The sequence below is a fragment of the Lathamus discolor genome, chromosome 14 (genome assembly GCF_037157495.1).
Source record: "Lathamus discolor isolate bLatDis1 chromosome 14, bLatDis1.hap1, whole genome shotgun sequence".
Lineage (NCBI taxonomy): Eukaryota > Metazoa > Chordata > Aves > Psittaciformes > Psittacidae > Lathamus > Lathamus discolor.
The window spans coordinates 11,344,265-11,358,619 of record NC_088897.1 but is presented as its reverse complement, the minus strand read 5'-3'; the positions used below and the strand labels follow the sequence as shown (position 1 = coordinate 11,358,619).

Here is a 14,355-nt window from a genome sequence, read left to right as displayed (position 1 = left end):
TTTTCATCAACTCAGATTCTGCTCTTACTAAAAGTGTCCTCCAGGAGCAAATGGTGGTAGCTCCGTAGCATCTCTTTTCATCAAGTGGGATGCTTAGTTAGAGGTAATTAACCTCTTTTCCCACTTAATCATCTCTTGCTTTGCAATACCACTGATACCCATGCATCTCTCTAAATTCTGAATTGCCATACCAGCAAAAGGAACCTTTTACTCCATCGGAGGCTGGAACTGCAGCGTTGTAACCAGAGCCTTTTATTCATCACACGTACCTGTGCTCTTTAAGGCAAAGGCTGTTGGAGGAGCAGTTCTTAACACTGCTTTGTTATAGCAAAAAGAGTGTTTTATTAAGATACCCACATCATGAAGAGCTCCCCGGGGTCAGCCAACGAGTGCTTTCCACACGTAAACTGCTGCTTCACTTATGAGCCTGGTGGCAAGTTGCTTTGCTGCCTGGCAGGGGGAAAGCTCCTCTCTTCATTAAGCAGCAAACGTGCCATGAGCTCAGATAAACCTTGAGCTTTGCCCTCGCTATGGCAAAGGTTCTGATTTCACTTCCTCTATTCAGAAACATACAGCTTGTGGGAAATAATTCTATGAAGTGCAAAGCACAGCACAGCAAAATGTGGGGGTTTTTTGTCCATAGAATAAACCCCAAGCATTTCCCTTGGATTATGAACAGTTCCACGTTCTTGTTTTTGATGCTTTTCAATAAGTTGCCATAGGACTATGTCAGCTGTAAACCTTTTGTCTCTAAACAGTGTTCTCCCTGTAATATAATGGTGTTAGGGAAGTTTATTTGCCAGAGTAATCCTTTAACAGCTACCCAAATAAATGCACAGAGTTGCACTGTGACATTCATCTCAGCTCTTGCACCTGTGCAGATGGGTTCCACATCTGCATGAATTCACCCATTGAATCTTGGCTCTTAGTTTGTAAAGGACTGAAATCCTGTTCTGCCTTCCGTGCCATGACCTGTTGATTCAGGACTTCCACTGCCGCTCCTGCCTGTCCCTTAGCAGGGATCAGATCAGGACTACACCAACCTGGTCCTTTAGGATGGGTTTTCAGCTCAATCTCTTCCCCATTATCAAAGGAATAAGATGTGAATGTGCAGAACCTTGCAGTAGGAGCATCACTCTCTGTTTGCATCTCCCTTTGAGCACTGAATCAACCGTGATGCTTAAATCTTTGCTGGGTTTGGAACCAACACAAACTGGGAGATAAAAAGAGGCTGCCTCGTAGGCTGGTGCTCTCAGGATTAATTGCAGCTGGCTAACATTGCGGAGGTTATTCTGGCACTGCCTTCAGCGCTAGTGAAGCTTTCATTTCACTTCTTCAAACAAACCTGTGTGTTTGAGACCACGAGGTGTGGTTTCTTGTGATAAATTACTGATCCCTTCCACATCAGCTCCTTTTCACCTCGGAGCCTTCTTTCTCTTCACTGTTGCCACAAGCAGGTGATTTCAGCTCCCCCCTGTTTATGCTTCTGGAAGCTGCTTGCTCTGTGTATTTAACACTCACATTTGAAACCTTGCTGCCTACATGTGGGGTGTGAAGGTTCGCTATTGATGTGCTGTCATGGGCAATGCAGCAGCTGCAGGAAGACTGTCCCTTAGGAACATCTGATAGATGCTGCAGTGTGCCTCACTGGCCGGTTGCGAAGGGCCTTTTATTGCTGTAGCCATGAAACTCCATCATTATATTGTATATTTTAGCTAATCTATATATTATATTTTATATCTATATTATATATATATAATACATATATAATATTTAGCTAATCTATAATTAGCTCTGTATGTGGAAAGCAGCCTAAGCATGGTGTGCTCCCCACTTGCAGCAAAAGGAATAAATGAAGGCAGAAATGCTTCACAAAGTGGCCTAATCCTCAGGCTGGGGTGACCAGATTGACTAAAGGCTGGTAAATCAGCTTCTTCCCACCCTGGCTGTGTTCAACCCAAGCTGCTGCTGCTGCCATGTGCCAGTTCGGACCGTGATGTCTACCCGAAGAGCCTCAGCTGAAACAATGCAAAGGCAATGTATTTTCTGGTTTAGGTTTGCTTAACCTCGAGCCTGTTTGGCCGCGGGCGCTGAGCCGCGGCTGAACGTCTGATGCAAGCTGACAGTTGGTAATGCTGGACAAGCAATGCCAAATGTGGTACAGTAGAGGTTGGTGCGTTGGGGTTTTTTACTGCTTTAATGAGAGCTACCCAGCCCCTGGCTCTCTGTGCCTTCGCTATGGATCAGTCAGGCTTAAACATGAAAGAGCAGTGAATGTAGTAGCGGACCCTGGTCCCTGTGCAGGCTCCTTTGTTGGCTCTAATGTAACCAGGCTGTATCTCATACCTGCTCATGGCAGTGAGAAGAACCTATTGGCCCCTGTAATTGCCAGGTGAGTATGAACGTTTGGAGCTTCCTGCAAAATGATTGGATTTGCTCTATATTTACCAAGTAGTTTGTGAAAGCTAAACCACGGTCTGCAATATTCCTGCCATTCCTGGAACCTGTAAGTTGGCCGTGTAACTGAGAGAAGCTTAAACAGCATTTCTGGGGTTTGAAAGTCCTTGCAGCACATTCCTTATGCATTAATTTTGTATTCGTGCTTTGATACAAATCAAGTGTATTAATACTCTATCGGAGGGGATGGGAAGTTAGCCTGGTCTTCTGTGCGGTTGGGTTTGATGAGATGAACTAACACATCAAGATGTTTTAAGTTGCTAATGGTTGAATTTAGAGCATAGATTGTGCAGCCAGCATCAGAGAAGTGAACCAGTGATGTGTGCAGGCTGTACTGTCTGGTTATTTTATTAGTGCTTCTTCACTGCCTGTGGTGGGATGGTGACTTTCAGCTTAAAATATAAGACAGCATTCAAAGGTCAAGGCTTATGTTTGTTAAATGGAGGGGTTTTTACACCGAAGGCTTAGGTATTTGTCAGATAATTTTTGTGCAGACTCTCGTGTAAGCCTCGCTGAAACAACAATTCACTGTGTGTGTTCTTGCAGGTCTTTAAGACCCTCAGCAAGTTGCTGTTGGTTTTATACAGCGTAGAGAGATGTAACGTTTGAACTTCAGCTTCTAATTGCAGGGGTTTGTTTTTCTCAGATATAGATGACTTAAAATGTGCCCCATTTGGAAGCTATAACAGCGGGTCTGCAGTCAGCAGCCTGGCAAGCTATGACTGGTCCGACAAAGAAGACATTCATCAGGGCAAGAAGCTCTCCTCCTTTGTCCAGTCCTCAGGAAGTGGATCCTCCGCGGCTACTTCTGTCCTTCAGAAGAAGGAGACCTTGTTTGGCAGTTCAGAGAACATTACCATGACAACAGTTTCCAAAGTGACAACCTTTCCTAGTGAGGATGCTTTACAGGATGTTCCCTTTGCAGCCTTTGCAAGCTTTAAAGACCCCGTATCCAGCGCTCCAAGTGAGGATGACATCGGAGACTTCGGTGATTTCGCAAGACCTCCATCGGAAGCACGGGATGCAGCAGCTGATCAAGAGGCAGATCTCCTCGGTGGTGCTGCCTCCTCAGCCCTGCGGAGAGAATCCCCAGATGACTTTGGAGAATTCCAGAGCGAGAAGCCCAAAATCAGCAAGTTTGACTTCTTGGTGGCCACTTCGCAAGGCAAGGTGAAATCCAGTGAGGAGATGATCAAGAGTGAGCTGGCCACTTTTGACCTGTCTGTTCAAGGTAAGTGTGCTCAGGGTGGGTTATGCTCATGGTGCGTGTGCTTATCAAAGACTGGTTTTTGCAATGAAATCAATTAGTCGATGGGGATTGTTCCCAAGGCCACTGGGAATGAGCTGAATCTCTCTTTGACTCCTATGGCATTTGGACATCTTCTTTCTAGATAGAAAATATTGTGCCAAAAACCTGGAGAATTGAGGAGCTGGGGCTTTATTAATTTTAAATAGCCTGTGCCTTTATGAGTAAAGGAATAACTTGTTTATAACCTCGCTTTTTAGGATCTCACAAAAGGAGCTTAAGCCTAGGAGACAGAGAGATAAGTCGCTCTTCCCCTTTACCAGTCCTGGAGCAGCCGTTCAGAGATCGTTCAAATACTCTAAGTGAGAAGCCTGCTTTGCCTGTCATCAGGGACAAATACAAAGACTTGACTGGGGAAGTTGAGGTAAGGAGTTCTCTGGGATTCAAGTAAATTGGCAGTGACTTCATCAGTGTGATAGCAAGGGAGTTCTGTATCCAGCTCTTTGGGACTTTTGCTATTTGGACTTAGGGTATGATTCTAAGAGAGCATCTTAAGTTGGATGTTTTGATTGGAATCTCCTCTTAAAGGAGGCTGCTTCTCTCCTGTCTTCTAAATCTTATCAAGTGGGAGAAGAGCTGTTGCCTGAAACTCAGAACCACTTGACCTTGCAGTCTAAGCCTGTAACTGGAAGTTAGTTACAACTTGAATCTAATCCCAGTTTTGGCACTGAGACCATTGGCTTTGGGAAGTGGCTTAACTTTTTGGCTGTGTGGTAGTTATTTCCCTTGCTCATCTTGAGAATAGGTGGTAAAAGAGCTCAGGTTAGATTCTGCCAATCTCCATTTCCAGAACAGCAGATCCGTAACAAGTATGTTGGGAGCAGGTATGCACAATGCAAACCTCTTACCCATTCAGCTATGCTCATCCTTTTGAAACTGGTTATAACTCCCAGAAACTAAATTTTAGAGTTCAAGTACAAAGGGAATATTTAAAGAATGGGGGGAAACCAGGAACAGGTCTGTGAGAAGCTTACATAGCTGCTCTGCAAATAGTCTTTTAAAATACCTGCCCACTGTGTGTCTGTTGTGATAGGGGAAAGGGAAATGTAGGAACAAGATTCAGACTGTCCTTTTCTTTCAAACAGGAAAGTGAGAGGTATGCGTATGAATGGCAAAGATGCTTGGAGAGTGCCCTGCAGGTAAGTGCACAGCCTCCTCCACAACCCTTCCTCCTTCCCCCTCACGCAGGGTTTAAGACCATGCAGGCATAGAAAGGGTGGGAATCGGCCCGAGCAGATTACAGCTTTTAAACCCAAAGCTGTCACGCAGTGGAAGCATAACCCCTCACTTAAACATCCTGTCCTAATCTCCCTGTCAGCTGTGATTAGTTTGGCTTTGCCTACAATTACAAGTTAACTGGTTTCTGTGGGGGTCCTGTGTTCGGGTGCCTTGTTCGGGGTGCTCATACCAGCATCTGGCTCACGAGCACTGCTTGAGAAATGGGCTTGAGGCCATTCATTTTCTAGTGATGGGTGTGAGGTATTTTGCAGCCAGACCTTCTTTGCATTTGTGTATCAGCCAAAGCTGTGAACGCTGCTATTAAACCGTACAGCAATGCATGCAGCTCTTCAAACTGTTATTTCAGCAATGAAAAGATTTGGGGGAATACATTAAGGTTTGAAATGTTCATATTCTCCCCCTGATCTTCTTATAGTTACAGCTTGAATATATAAAAACGTGATGGAGTATGGCAATCATTTATTTAATTTGCCTCCTTTTTTCGCCTAACAGCTTCTGTTGGGGACAATCTTGTTGGTAATAATTGTTTTAAGGTGGATAACACCATCATTTTATGAAACTCATTTCCACCAGGTCATCAAGAAAGCAAATGATACCTTAAATGGAATCAGTAGTTCATCGGTTTGCACTGAAGTCATCCAGTCTGCCCAAGGCATGGAATATTTACTAGGTATGTTTTAATGTACCATGTCTCTTACACTGGAAGTTCTCCTCTGAAAAACAGCAATACATACTCACTCTTTCCAAGATAGTATTACTTTTTAGCTTAATCTTTTGCCTGCCCCTAAATAAGGACCAACTCCTCTGCTCAGTAAATGTAATACTCCTTTGAAATACCTGTCCATGGCCACCTTTTGTGTTCTGTGCCTGTTCTGTGCTATTCCTGAGTTAAAAGCTTCGGGCACCTGTGCTGGCAGTGAGTTCTCTGCAATTCCCCACTGTGTTTTGTGTCAACAGGGGTTGTGGAAGTCTATAGAGTAACAAAGAGAGTTGAGCTGGGTATCAAAGCAACTGCGGTTTGTAGTGAGAAACTGCAGCAGCTGCTGAAGGATATTGATAAAGTGTGGAACAACCTGATAAGCTTCATGTCACTTGCTGCTTTAACGGTAAGACCCAAAATAAGTGATGGCTTTACTAAAACAAATGCTACAATTACACATAAAGTGACTTCATGGGGTGCCCTAACATTACAGTTTGTGTTTTCCTCTCGCGAAATGGCCATTTGTGAAATCCAGTGTAAAGCTCTCTGGAAGAAAACACCATGTTTGTACATAAGACACTAAGAAAACTCTTATTTGATGATGTCAGTGATATTCTGTGTGTCTGCGGACCTCTCCAATAAGGGAAATTCAGTAAAACTGAAGTTCATTTAGGAAGCCAGAATCATGTGGGGCATATTTTGGCTTTGTAATATCCCTGCAATGAGTTTGAGTGCTCGCAACACAGGAGCACGCTGTGTAGCAGCCCAGGGATAACTAAACTGTTCTTTTGAACTCTTTCCTTTCTCTCTGCTTCTGGAAATGCCCGAGTTTGTTTTGGTTCATGCCACAGACTGAATTCCTTCCCCTCCTCTGAACAGAGCTGCCAGGAAAAGCTCACTTGCTCTGAGACAGTCTGGTAGGAGCTTGAGAGCTTTCTGCATAACTGGGCAAGGGCTACAAGGGGCTGTCTGAGGGGCTACAAGGGGCTGTCTGATGGGTGGCCCTTAGAGAGGCAGCAGCCCATGGGAAGGGTCTGCAAAGAGGCTGGTAGAGAGGACACACTGGGGCCAGGTACAGAATGAATGCCATTAAAGGGCAATAAAATCACTTTGCCACTAAATGCTTTGCACTTCTTTGTGTATGTATATTGCAGGAAATGCAGTGAGCAAAATGGCTTTATTTATCCATGGTAAAATTCCTAGTTTTAGGGAATCACCTGCTGGTAGGTGCTTGATACCATCTTGCATAACGGATCACTTTAACTCAGTATATGCCTAAGGAGTCTGTAACTCTTTGTAGCAGTACATCACACCAAGCATCAATAAGCAGATCTTTACCATGGTTATGTCTTCAGTGACCATGTTCATTCATGGCTTCCTTCTTGCAATACAACTATGGCCACTAAAGGTTTTGGCTTCCCAGTAAACACTCATTTATAAGCAAAGCCCAGAGTCCTTGGTTTCTGCTTGAAAAACCCATCTTCAGCTCACTGTGATTCCCTGCAAAACAGGTGTTAGAGGTGCTCAGTCCCTTTTTACACACCTTTCACACATTTTAGCCCTCTCCAGTACAAACAGCACTGGCAAGCAGGTATTTTTGGTGCTGTCCTGTGTTACACTTTCCATACATTACTGCTTGGCAGGTGAAGTTGATAGACAGGGATTCATCCCTTTGAACTCTGGCGCTGTTGACAGTAACAATCTAAAAAGCTATCGGGATCCTCTCCTGGTTTAAGCAAGTGGATTAAAATTTAGCTCTTGAAGTGCTTTTCCTTGGAAGATCACAGGGATTGCCTTGAAGTCCAAAGCTTGGCCACGTGTTCTCCGAGCCACAGCAGCTCCTGGCTGGTAGCGGGGCCAGCTAAACTCTGAGCATGGTAGGAGCTGTGAGCAAGGACTTCTCTTACACACACAGTACCCATGGAGTTATTTACTAGGCAGGGACTCCTCACTCCTGCAGTTCTCACATCACCCCTTTTTGTTCCTCTCCTCCACTGGGTCACTGGAAGCTGTGGAACCCACACCTCGTGTTCCCATCACAGATCCCAAGTGGGGCAGAAGTGCCAATGGACCAGGAGTATTTTAGCTCAGAGGCATGTGCTGGGAAAGGTTAATTTTATCTTTTAAAGGCTTTTGTTACAAGGGAATTTTCTGCAGAGCCTTGTGGTTTTCCAGTGCAAATTAGAGGCTGACCTTCTCATTTGCTTCACTCCTGCACCTGGTAAACAAATTTTAGAGTGCCTTTATTAATTTGATTGATTTACTTAAGGATTAAAGGGTGTTTTCTGCAGGATTCCAATTATTCTCCAGCCCTTCCGCGGGGGAGCATGGTCAGCATAGCAGGAGTGTGGATTAAGAGCACACGTGTCCTAGGAGCACACCATTTGTTTAAGCTTCTTGTATCTCCAGTCGCTGCGCTGCAATCTGAAAGCAAATCTTCAACACGTTTATACCATCCTTATGCAAAGCTTTATTATTTATCTTGTGGCTGAAATGTAAGTGGAAAAGGGGCTATATTCATGTATTACTTACTTGCAGGGTTATTCTCCAGTCCTTTACCTCTCTTTAACCTGAGCTTGTGTGTTGCCGGTGACCTTAATTCTTCTCTGCTTTGCTTCACCTTAATACTTTGTACTTCTGTGCCATCTCCTAGATGCAGAAATAACCTTAGGAGAGAATAACAACTGCCCCTTTTCGCTCAGGCAATGAGAGAGAATCCAGGACAATAAACGCCAGCACAGACACCACTTCAAATGTGAGCAGTGCAGGCTGTGCTGGCCCATGCCTGCTTCCCTTGCAGCTGCACAAATAGCTGTTGCATACCAGTTCTTCATACACCGAGTTGAAATGGAGCAGCCACCGCCTGGGCTCTCTGCTCAGAAGTTTCTTCCCCTTTTGATGTGGGAATGTGGAACTTCAGAACTCTTTCCTTTGTAGTCTAACCCTGTCTTCAATTGCTCGAGCGTTATAAATGAATGCTGGTGGAGATTGCGTGGCAGGATTGCAAACACACACCAATGACTTCAGTGAAACCGCGCAGGGGTTTGTGCAGGAATGTGTTAGGTCGTCCCTGCCGCGGCTCTTGGGAGCAAGCAGATTGATAAGTTTGATTGTGATGTCTGAAACGTTTTCAGTTACTTTAAGCAGTTAATTTTATTGTCTAATTATGTATATAGGTATAAGCCTAATTTTGTTGTCTCCTTTCTTCAGCCAGATGAAAACTCACTGGATTTCTCTTCTTGTATGCTGCGGCCAGGGATTAAAAATGCCCAGGATCTTGCCTGTGGAGTGTGCCTCCTAAACGTGGATTCAAGAAGTAAGGTAAGGCGAGCAGCCTTCACTGTTAGACTCGGTTTTAATCGACAGTTTGGACTTTCATTTAGGCCTTGGGTGTATCTAAAACATTTTCATGGCTGTAATTTATAACTGGAAGTGGAAAAGGCAACATCTGACCTATAGGTGGGACTCGAATAGTCCTGTGTTCATTGAGCTTTGGGTGTGACACAGATGTGGTGAAATTGTTCACAGAAGGGGGAAACTGGGATACGAAGACTTAAAAAGCATGTGTGTATATATCTGTGTATTAAAAGTACAACTCTTTTAATGACTTTTCTTTATGAAATGCATCTCTGAGGCTCACCAGGAGGGGATTGTTGCACTTAGCATTGCTGGGAGGGAATCCCAGGATGTGTACAGAGTAATGCCAACCCAGTAACATACCCGGGCAGTTTTGCTGACTTTTTGGTTTCAACATTATTGCAGAAAGAAGAGAAACCTGTGGAAGAGCTTCCTAGAAAAGTATGAACCTGTAAAACCATATTCTCTATAGACTCATTCTTAGTTGAGTGTGGGAGGCTGAGCTGGCTTTCAGCTGTCATTCGCGATTGTACCAATCATTAATCCTTTTCTCCTAGTCATCTTTTGTGACCGTAACACTTGATCTGATCAACTAACACACTCTAGAGCCTCCCCTTTGTCTTGTCTGCATGCTCGTATCTTGTGAATAGCTTCCTGGTTTTGTGCCTCTTCTGTTGTGTGGTAGGAAACGCACTGCAGTGAGTTTCTGAGTTTGTAGCTGCCTGTGTGTCTGTTGCAGGAGAGGGGGAAATGTAGGGGGTTTGTGCTACAAATATTGACTTTTGGCTATATGGAGTAGGCAGTGGCATTTTTAGCAATCTCTGCAGGAAATCCAGGGTGTGGGGACCAAGGGTAGAATGGGGTTTTTAAATAGGTGGCTGTGAAGCATTGGAGAGTATCTCCTAGCAACAAACATCGAGGTGTTTTAAGCTTGTTCACGGCTTCACACGCTGTTCAGAAGCTCCTATTGTAAAGCAGCTCCAATTAACAAAAGAAAGTAGATCAGTTTCAACCTGAAATAACTCAAGAATGGCACCTGCCTAAATCACAGCCAAATTGGAGCTGGTGAAATAAATGCAGTAGCTACCCACTGGCTGGCAGAACAAGCTTTTATCCTTTGTGGGTCTGTAGCAGAACTAGAGGATGGATGAAACAAGGTGAGTTAGTTGCCAGGCCTCAGCTCAGGCAGCAGGGTGCTGAGCAGATGGCTCCTTACCAGGGTCTAAGAGGCAAAGTGGGCATCAGCTGTGATGGATGGAGCGTGTCCACTTGTAAACCCTTTGCAGGCTAAAGTAGAACGCTGGGTGTTCAGAGTGAGAGGGTCCCAGCACACTGCCTATCTGGGGTGATACCTGGGTAACAGCCATTCTCCACTCGAGTTTCCAGACCCTGGAATGGATGAGACCGTCACACTTGTTCCAATTCTTGTTATTTTAGGCCTTCAATTCGGAGACAGATAACTTCAAGCTGGCGTATGGAGGCCACCAGTACCATGCAAGCTGTGCAAACTTCTGGATCAACTGTGTGGAGCCCAAACCTCCAGGTCTCATCTTGCCAGACCTGCTCTGAAAGCAGTTGCACTGATGATGGAATATCGGGTCTGATAATGCACGACACTTGGGGTAGATGGTGTGATAGGGTAAGTGGAAAGGCCTGGGGTGTGCGGCTAGTGGCTGAGATTGGAGTTTTGTACCTGTCAGGTTAAAGCCACCATCACATACAAATTGCTCATGAAGAATTCCACTTGAAAGGGGCAGGGGTTTAGAAATAACCGGTGTGGCAAAAAAGCAGCGTTTCGGTCTTTCTGGTGGAAGCAGGTTAGTTTTTATATGCAGTGCAGTCTACCCAGGCGCATAAACCTGAGAGAGGCCAGTACCCAGCTTCCAAGAAAAACTGTCCTGATTTGCACAGAAGTGACCACATAGATACTTGAAGGACAGCTTTGCAAACACATCTTTTCTTCGGGTGTATGGACCATGATGGTTTTCTTTATTTGCTGCTCCCATATTGCGATGCACGAGTCACAGTAACTCTCAAGACAAAATGAATTATTGACTTAGAAGGAGTCAGGCTGCAGAGCCACTGTATATTTATACTTCCACTGATCTGTACTGTAAATTACACTGTATTCGTGTGTGTCACTGGTTAGTGCTGGGGGATAAGGACTTAAAGGAATTGTTGACATTTTCCCTATAATACCTGGATTCTTTAGTGCAGGCAGCTGGATTTTAGACCTTGTCTTTGCTACTCTGTTGTAAATACAGACTCCTTCCTTGGTTTGTTTCCCCTGATCCTTTGGTAGCTCTGTGGCTGTATCACTGTTGAAAACCAGACTCCAGTGGCAGCAGTGTGTCTGCTCCTGTGTGTGTATGTATGTGTGTTACCTCTGTCACACCTTCATACGCCTTTCTCGATGGGATGCCTGTGTGTAACTTGTGCTCTCTGTAGTAACGTGTTTCTCTGACTCAGAGCTGGCAGCACAAGATGGCCCTGAGCTCCTGCTGCAGGTGGGTGTGATTTAACCCTGCAAGGCGCTGGTGGGCTGACGCAGGCTGGGGTTTGAAGCAGGGTGTTGCTGTTGCTTGTAGTAGGTACACCTGTCTGGACAGAAGGAGGTCAGTGGAGCAGCCTAAAATGTTACACATGCATCTAAAATACCCGATTCTCTCTTCAGATGCAGTGTGCAGATGAGAGTGCAATCAGCTCTAGTGCTAGTAACAGAACTGTCACCCCAGTGGGAGCTTCATGGCATTAGTGTAAGAGCCTTAGCACAATAGAGTCTTCCTCAGTGTGCAGTGGGGTCTACATCCATCAGGTACAACTTGCTTCTTAATTCTTTGACTTAAGTTTCTCAGCTCTCTACAAGAATCTCCCTTCTCTCCAAAGAGACCAATAGCTTTTCCAGGCCTTGCCTGTGTTATAAGTAGCTGACACTGGTTGGTTATTTGCTGGAATAGAAATTCCAATGAGGACAAACAATGCTGCGTATTAAAAAGTGGCTTAGTTATCCTCAACTGTGAGTTACACCAAATGGAAGCATCTTGGCTCCGAGGAGTGCCGGGCGTCTGGCCCCTTATTTACACGAATTAAACCACATCATCTCCCTGCCTGAAATCAGCTCCTTCATGAACTCAGCCTCTTGTGCCTCCAGCCACAAGCTCGCGCTCAGCCAGAGCCGGGTTTTCCCTCGCGTGACGGTGGCTCCTGCCTTCTGTTGCCCAGGAATTACCTGCGAAGGGGCAGTCACTCGCTGCCCGCTCTGCGTGTCACTCGTTAGCTCTGTTCGTTAGGCAGCGCCGCAGCTTCCTGAGCACTGACACGGTTCCCTTCGCAGTCAGGGGCTGCTGTACCGGTGCGAGTGTTCGCACTGCTGCCAGGGCTCCGCATGGCACAGGGAGCCAGCCCTTCCTTTCCCATCCTGAATTCCAGGAGCACTTCAGCATTGCCTGGCTGTAAGCAAACGCCTCTCTTTGCTGCTAGCGAGGGGACTTCTCAAGTGGTTTGGAGCGGCTGGGCTGACGCAAGGCTGCTGCTTATGAAATGCTATATTGGGAAAGGGAGGTTATTGTTAGCGTGGGTTTCCACCGCCGCTCCTGCGCACTGAGCTTGATGGGGTTCTTGGTTTTCCTAATTGAAAGGGAATGCCACAAATAAAAGAAGCCACAATGTGAAACTTAAAGCAACTGCGGCACCGGCTGCACTGACCTGAAAGCATTTTTCAGTGCTGTGTTCCTTGCACTTGTTAAGCAGGTGAGTTCCCTTCCGAGGTGCATCCAGCCTGTCTGTGGGACCATAAAACCAAGGAACTGACATGTACCACTGTAATCGCAGCAGAACTAAGTGGAGCATGGCACCACTGCAAAGGGAAGGCACAGGCAGTGCTATGGTGCTTGTGGCAAGCAGAAAGTGCTCGGAGCTGCACCCCTTTACGTCATGGGAATATCCCAAATGGTTTGCCTGTTGATACCCTCGATAAAGGCATTGCGCAAGGAGGATCATCGCCCATCTCCTAGTCATTACAGTGACTCACTGTTGCATTCAGCATCTTCCCAGCTACCGCATTGCCAGCCAAAGCCCAGTGTCCTTGCAATCTGTATCCAAGGTTACAGCATTTCCTACAGCACTTCATCTCAGACCACGTTCCCCCCTTGCTTTGCGTAGAGGCTGATGGGCACACTGCCTTTTGCTTCGGTTGTCTTGAATTTCATGGCTCTAACTCCTCCTCCTGCATGTTCTTCACTAGGAAAGAGAAACTGGATTTTCTTCCTTGTTTTTAATGTACTTGTTCTCTGAGGCTGCCCTGGGGTTACCTGTGGGAGGTGATTTTTTATCTACTTGTGTATATTTGGAATTCTAAGGGATTATTTGCTTGGCTATTTAATGTATATGTTGCTTTATCCGGTTGTATTCCCAATGCATCAGTGCTTACCTGTGCCCTACAGTTTTTCCATGGGGGAGCTGGGGAGCGAGCAGAGCATCCCCAGCCCATTCCCTGCCCATCCATTCCCACTTTGTGGCTGAGCATCTCCCCAGCCTTGCTGAGGTTCTTTGTGGAGTGGGAATTGTTCCATTCAATGCTTGGCTCTTCCTCTCTGGCTGCAGCTCCTCTTCCCCCGGCTTGGTTTGAGCAGCTCCTTCCTTGACACTGGTGCAGTAGTTACGAAGTGATAGTGAAGTTTAACCTAAGGGTGGGAAGCAGCTCATGAGAAGCCAAGGAATGCTCCCAGTTCCTGGTTAGCTCGTATCAGGTGAATCAAACTGGAAACAAAACCTGCCGTTGCAATAAAAGCTGCTGTTGTACAAAGTGCTTCTCTCAGAAAGATCTTTGCTCTGTATGGCATCAATATTAAAATATAAATGGCATGATTTTATGAGGAGAAGGGGTCAGAAAACTTCTCTTTGCTTTGTGATCTTTACCCTGCCCTGGGGGCGAGCGTTGGTTCTCTCGTAGAAGCGGTTTTGTGATCAGCGGTTGGAGCAGTTTTGGTTTGTGCGATGCTGGAGTCACTGCCGGTGCTTTAAAGCCTATGAGAAGAACGTGATGGACTTTAATGCATTGTGAAGTCCCTTGATTCCTGCGATGGGTTTGAAATCCTGTGTTGAGATTCCAACCTTGGATTCAATAAAGAGCCTGTTCCCTATCTGCCCAACCTGTGAAGTGGCTTGTTCCAGGATGTTCCAGGATACGGCTAGGAAAAGCGTTGGGTTTGGTGCTTGTTGATGCCAAAGGCGTCATCTCCATGGGTGAAAGCTCCTCCATGGGAATACCTGGGCAGGGAGAAACCTTCCTGTGACA

General features: G+C 45.7%; 1 protein-coding gene across 7 annotated transcripts in view; it reads left to right on the top strand.

Moving 5' to 3' along the window:
- SYNRG (synergin gamma) overlaps nucleotides 1-12,038 on the top strand; it is a 36,613-nt gene extending 24,575 nt beyond the window's left edge. For 5 of the 7 annotated variants that reach the window (XM_065695113.1, XM_065695109.1, XM_065695112.1 and 2 more), the window contains 8 exons: nucleotides 3,104-3,688; nucleotides 3,964-4,127; nucleotides 4,849-4,902; nucleotides 5,576-5,672; nucleotides 5,960-6,108; nucleotides 8,913-9,023; nucleotides 9,465-9,500; nucleotides 10,497-12,038. In XM_065695113.1, the coding sequence (XP_065551185.1) occupies nucleotides 3,104-3,688; nucleotides 3,964-4,127; nucleotides 4,849-4,902; nucleotides 5,576-5,672; nucleotides 5,960-6,108; nucleotides 8,913-9,023; nucleotides 9,465-9,500; nucleotides 10,497-10,628 (1,328 nt within the window). In that variant the 3' untranslated portion in view covers nucleotides 10,629-12,038. The remainder of the gene's footprint in view (nucleotides 1-3,103; nucleotides 3,689-3,963; nucleotides 4,128-4,848; nucleotides 4,903-5,575; nucleotides 5,673-5,959; nucleotides 6,109-8,912; nucleotides 9,024-9,464; nucleotides 9,501-10,496) is intronic. The other 2 variants (XM_065695114.1, XM_065695110.1) reach the window with 1 other exon arrangement.
- The last annotated feature ends 2,317 nt before the right edge of the window (nucleotides 12,039-14,355 follow it).